The sequence below is a fragment of the Rhodamnia argentea genome, chromosome 5 (assembly GCF_020921035.1).
Source record: "Rhodamnia argentea isolate NSW1041297 chromosome 5, ASM2092103v1, whole genome shotgun sequence".
Taxonomy (NCBI): domain Eukaryota; kingdom Viridiplantae; phylum Streptophyta; class Magnoliopsida; order Myrtales; family Myrtaceae; genus Rhodamnia; species Rhodamnia argentea.
Window position 1 is genome coordinate 14515333 of NC_063154.1, and position 6560 is coordinate 14521892.

General features: G+C 41.6%; 1 protein-coding gene across 1 annotated transcript; it reads right to left on the bottom strand.

The window, feature by feature from the left end:
- Positions 1 to 130: 130 nt before the first annotated feature.
- On the bottom strand, positions 131 to 2926 carry LOC115726108 (pentatricopeptide repeat-containing protein At4g35130, chloroplastic). Its single transcript, XM_030655834.2, has one exon. The coding sequence runs from the start codon at positions 2733 to 2735 to the stop codon at positions 360 to 362; it is 2376 nt and encodes a 791-aa protein (XP_030511694.2). The 5' UTR covers positions 2736 to 2926; the 3' UTR covers positions 131 to 359.
- Between the last annotated feature and the right edge of the window lie 3634 nt (positions 2927 to 6560).

Below are 6560 nucleotides of genomic sequence, written 5' to 3' on the forward strand. Positions count from 1 at the left end.
ACATCACGCATGTGCCTCTCCAATCCAACAGTTTTGGAAGGTTTATGAGGTGATTTTGAAGATTCAATTGAAGCTCCCTTCCCTTTTTCCGTATTTGCTTGAGAACTAATTAAACACTGTAAAACAAAGGTGACGGAATCTGGTCTGCTGAATAAATATGTTGAGCAGTTGTATCAAAATTATCGATTTTGTGTCATATGATACACACATAGTATACAGATTCCACAAAGTTTGTATGTACTTGTTTACCTATTGATGTGTATATGCTTCGGAATGATCGCTTTCGTATTATTCCCTCAGACAACCATGCTAGGCAATTGTTTCTGCAATTTCTCCTATTTGTGTTTCATAATACTTTGTCACCAGTAGTCACTGCAAGAGCAGCATCCGTCTCTGAAGTGGTGAACAACCTTGGCATCCACAACTATTATCTCTCTATCACTCAAATCTGATATTTTCTTCACAGCAGAATGGCAATCTTCACAAATTCTAGTATTTTGTCTGATAAGAACCGGGTTCCCTATCGCTGTAGAAATCAAGCCAAAAGATATAGCCAGCCTTACACTGTGAGCAGCGGCAGATTTTGCTCTTTCGTTTGCCAGATCAAGTGGTCTGAATCTAGTGACTCTTGTGAGATGAATATTTACCCCAATCCGCTTGCTTATAATGTCCAATACACCATAGATCGTGCTTGCATGTTGACAGCATTTATCTTGATTGGTGAAGCTGTGGATTTTACCTCCACTCTCCATCATACTATAACCAACTGTCTTTGTGAGCCCCTCTTTTCTCATGAGTGATTTGATGCCTTCGAAATCTTCCCAGCGCCCGGCTTCTGCATACATATTGGACAGTAATATACAACACCCTGTATTATCATGTTCTAGTGATAAGATGTGCTTAGCAGCATATTCAGCCATTTCGATGTTTCCGTGCTTTCTACTAGCAGTCAGCAGTGATCCCCATATTCTAGCACTGGGGACCAAAGGCATTTGTTTGACAAACTCTTTGGCATGGTCAAGGTTGCCGGTGCGACCAATCAGATCGAGCACACATCCATAGTGTTCTATTCCAGGATCAATATTATAGCTCCCTCTCATTTGATTGAAGTATCCCCACCCCTCATCAACCAAGCCAGAAATGCTGCACGACATTAACAAGGAAAAGAATGTGCTGGCATTGGGTTCAACACCATATTTTTTCATCTCCTTAAACAGTGCAATGGATTTACCTCCACATCCATGTATTGCATGAGCCATAATAATAACATTCCATGAAACCACATCCTTAATCAACATTTCGTCAAAAATCTGTTGAGCAGTCCCCAGATCTCCACATTTTGCATACATATATATAATTGAGTTTGAGATGTAGGTATTTGAACCAAGACCCAATTTTGAAACATATCCATGAATCTGCCTTCCCTCTCTCAGTAATGCTACTTCAGCAAAGGCAGGCAAAATACTTGCAATTGTAATTGCATCCGGTTCCAAACGCTCACACCAAAGCTTTTGAAAGAGTACTAAGGCTGCTTCATTCTGCCCGTTCTGCACATGGGCAGCAATTATCGCATTCCACGAGATCAGACTCTTTTCAGCCATTTTACCAAACAAATACTTAGCCCCCTTCAACCCTCCGCTGGCTCCATACATATTAATAAGAGTAGTTTCCAAGACCATATTTGGCAAAAAACCTTTTCTGATGGAGTGTCCATGGACAGATTTCAATACCTGGAGGGATCCTAATTGTGCACATGCTGGTAGCATGTTAATCAAAGTGATACAATCCGGATTCAAATTATAATCGTCCTGCATACTCTTCATGCAAGCCAATGACTCTGAAGGAAGAGCATTCGAAGCATAGCCATCTATCATTGCATTCCAAGTCACAATGTTCTCCTTAGAAACACTGTTGAACAATCTCTCAGCATAGTCTACTTTACCACATTTGCAGTACATATTAACAAGACACGTCTCAACCATTAAGTCTGACTCAAGTCCACTCCGAATCGCCCAGCAATGAATCTCTCTCCCGCCTTGCAAATAACACGTGAGAGAAGCGGCACCAAGCGAGCTGATCAAGCTGTATCTATCAGGTCTCATGCCAAATACTTGCATTTCTTGCAAAAGAGCCAAAGAGCTCCAGCCATCGCCCACTAAAAGGAACCCGCTAATCATGGAGTTCCATGAAACCACATCCCTCGCACGCATTTCTCCAAACACCTTTTCAGCTAAGTCAGCACGGAAATTCTCTGCATACATGGATATGAGCGAATTACCGACATACAAATCTAAATCCAGTCCAACTTTGAACAACTTTGCGTGAACTTTCTCCCCCTCCATCAAAGATAACAACCCTCCACACGCCTTGACCACGAAAGGGAAGGTGTAGTTATCGGCTCCAATCCCTTCACGCGCCATCCTATAGTAAAGCTCAATCGCTTCTCGAAACAACCCGTTATTGACAAAGCCCCTAATGAGCACATTCCAAGCGTAAGCATCCGAGCGGGGCATATTCTCAAACAGGTGGACCGCATGTTCCAACCTCCCAGAATCCACAAAAGAAGAAAGAGCTCTGTTGAGCGTGAGATGATCAGCTTTACTTTGCCTTACCAACTTGGTGGGTTTGTTCCCGTTCGGGTTTGCGGGCTTGGAGATCCTCGGCTTGGCGATGGGGTGGCCACTGGGTGCGGCGGAGTTACAGAAATGGGGGTAGTGAGCGAGCGCTGAAGCCATGCTCGGACTTGTAGAACGTCAAACGTTCATGGGATGCGCCGACAACGACGGGGCGGCGGCCGGAGAAATCAAACTGAAGCTCAGTCCAGATCTCACTTCGCCGGTGAGACTCCGGACTTAGCGCGAGCGAGAATGCGTGTAAGCCGCCGAGTTTCACTTACATCTAGAATTTGAAACGAATCTCGTCTTTTCGATTTACATTCACAGAACCAGTCGGGGTATTTATCCGTACGCTCGATAGCTGCTTTTGGTTTTGGTCGAAAGTCTTAAAATTTATTATGAAAATATAATTAAATCTTAAAATTTATAAAAAGTATAATTGAATCGTAAAATTTATTAAATTGATATGATCTAATCCTTCTCATTAATTTTGCCTAATTTGACTAACAAAAAATACTGACGTAGATTCTTTAAATATCTTCTCCCTTCCACCTAACAATGGCGTAATAAAAGGTAGTAGTCTTTTCCCGATTGTGTCGAGGGCCTGCTAGCCTTAGCCTCTGGTTCGCATGGTCGACGGCAACCCCATCGGCCTTAGGTAGAGGGCCTCTCGCCTGTATTTTTTTAATTAAAAAAGAAAAAGGAAAAAAAAAAGACAAAAAAATCAAATGACAAAAATGTTCTTGAAGCCATACACCCTTTAGACTTGCTTCGGGTTTTCAAATCTTATTTGAAATAATGTTTATTTCATATTTTTATTTAAGAAAATAAAAGTATTTCATATTATTATTTGTAATTTTTCCATACAAATGCAATGCGGTAATAACTGTCTGCTAACGTGCCCATGGTGGGGGCATCGCCGGTGATCCGATTGGCTGGTGACGCATCGATGAGATTGCGCCACGTGAGACTGTGAGCTTTGGTCGGCGGCTCGATTCTTTCCGTCTTTCCACGGACCATCTCTTTTTGCGGTGGACGCGCTGCAGAAGATTCTCGCTCCGTCATGTTATAGTCGTCAGTCATACTGCTCCTTGAAAGGGATTAATGTCCATGAACACCAATCGTGCAAGAAGCATGATATGATGAACACTAGCCAAAAATAGAAATAGAGGCGTTAAAGTGGCTATGTAATCTCAAAGAATATCTGGCTTCAAGGGCATTTTTGTACTTTGCCTTTTTGTTTAGCCTCCTCGGAATTCTCAAACTCCTCTCACTAGCTCGACCTGATCCGTGCTTCCCATTTCCAATCGGCTACTATATCGATTCCCAGCCGCTCCGAAGAGACGATGGCGAACATGTTCCTCTGGGACTTCCGGGTTCCTCCTCCTTGCCGGGGGGTAGAGCACGCCCGACGGCTCGTCGTATGGGGTTTCGATGTTTCCCCGCGACTGTGCGGCGAGTACCGCGCCTCACCCTTGGAGACCACAACTTGCTCATTTCTCCCCCTTTCCTTGTGCACATTCTCAATTTAGAAACCTTTGTGTTTTTTTTCCTGATTATTCCAGTAATTATACTGAAAATCTAAGTACATAATTAACACACCTTTAAAAGAAAAAAAAAAAAAAACAAGAAACAAACTAAACATACCATCTACTCATGGTCATGGTCATGCCCACTCTGCCCTTTCGCCTGTTACTCTCGCAGTTTCGTAATTTGGCCCTCTCACGTGACTCCGCTGTTCCCCCAAAAAGCCATTTGGTTTATCCCGAAGAACTAGCATTTTTTTTTTCCTTCGCTTAACGGTCTACAACCATCTTTGCTTTTGATGTTATACTTGAGAATAGGATTAGGACTTTTGGTTGGTTTCATCTAAAATCCTTTCAAAATAAGAAGTAGGTATATGTATAATTGTAGGTTCACACGACTTACAAATACTTCTTTGTAGTTAATGAGGCGTCGGACAAGTTGGTAAGACGTCTAGACCTTAGACGGTTAAATTGATGAAGGTCCCAAGTTCGAGTCCCAACGACCACGTCTTGGGGGACTTACCTGGTGGTATTGGCAAAAACAAAAATAATTCTCTCACTTCTCACTCCCGGGAAAAAATCGATGAGAGGAGTTAGGATTTTGTGTCGGGTTTTAAACCGCAATTGGGTTTAGTAATTCTCTCCTTTTAGTTCTTTTTAGGGAGTCTGTTAGAATACATTTTGTGTGGGCTTTATTAATTGTTATTGTAATTAATTATTGGTCTAACAAAGAAATATAAAAAGGTTTCATAATCCTAGTTGGATATGGAGATGGATAATATGGGTTGAGATAAGCCTTATCCATAATGAGTAGATAGGTTAAAATCTCTATTAATAAAGCTCAAATCCCTCCTCCGAATCCTAATTTCACATAATCTCATACAAGGAGTCGTTAAAAGCAATACGTGAGAGGCTGTCTCATTCTCATTGAAGCCAATGTTTAAGGGGTTCATAGAGGAGAAACTCTTGAGCATCAGACCGTCGCAATTCCGCATTAAGAAAAATGGATCTTAAACAAGGTGCGTCAATTCTTCTATTTTATGAAACTATGATTCACATATCCGTACGTGATGATCTTAGGGTGCTGCATAAGGATATTAATCGCAACTTATATGTCGTATTATAGCCTATACATATTAGATCTCGAATCATGTTTTGAGTGTTTTTCAAAAATTTATTTTTGGCAAAATTGAAAAAAAATAATTATATATTCGGAAAGTGCTTGTCGAGACGAGCAAAACCATGTGAAGATCACCATTGGAGGACACCGGACTCGCCGCTACGCACAGCCACGCATCGCTGCCTATCGGGAGCGCGGAGGCCATGCGCCAACAACACCCCATGAGCTAGACTCGGGCCTACACGTGCTCGGCACGTGCGGGGCTGACATCAACATGGCGTTATCTTAGTTCGGGGTAGATCCGACCCGACCTAGTGATCAGACCTAACCCGTGACCCCGACCCGACCCGACCTGGGTTGACTATTGACTCGAGCCAATGATCGGTCAGAGTGGATTGCATGTCCTAGTTGGCTGGTTCGGTCAAGGGGAGCGGTTGGACTGGAGAATACCGGTTGGACCGATTTGAAGAACCGGCTAAGGGCTGAAAACGTGCGCCGCGGATGTCAATGCGTATGCCTCACGTGCCGAGGACTTAGGTGGCGCATGAGGGAGCGTGGGATGTCCGATCGGGGAATTCCATGTATTGATGTGCTTGTATGCTCATGCTCTACAATGTGGTATATTTATTTTATATGTTTGATGCATTTGTGGATGAAAAATACCAACGAAACCCCAAATACGTGGATTGTTTGGGGTATTTTTTTGGCATATTTCTGTGTATTTCTCTATGGTTTCATGAAATATAGGTACAAGCTCACATGTAAGTATCACATACAAATATGTGACGCATAACTATCAATTACATGAATATGGTTTAACATGTATTGTTGAGTGTATTAATGTAAATTAACAATGCATGTAATTTTTGTGGATAATTGCCCCTAATTTCCAAAATTACATGTATATGGTAAATATGAAATATAACGTTTATATCCCAATTTCAAAAAATTCAATTACGTTGTAGCCACCAAAGTGGCACTCCTGATTGGATTTAATAATAATGGTTTATAAAGTAATGGTTTGTCTCTTGTTTTAATTACGTAGTCATACTCCCAAAGGAGGTAATTGCGTATTCTTTCATAGAGGGTTACATGCATAGCATATGGTTGAGAATTGTCTAATCTAAGTTTTTTCATGCACCCAAAGGCGGTGATTAACGAAGATTAAAATAAGTTCTCATGATCGTTATAATGTAGAAGAGTATACAATCGCATATCATGTTTTCTGCCCAAAGGTAATTATATAATGATGTATGTAACTGTCAATGTAAATTTTCACATTATGCTAATTAAATTTTC

Excerpts from the sequence above, each read along its gene's own strand:
- LOC115726108 (XM_030655834.2), bottom strand. The coding sequence starts at position 2,735 with ATGGCTTCAGCGCTCGCTCACTACCCCCATTTCTGTAACTCCGCCGCA.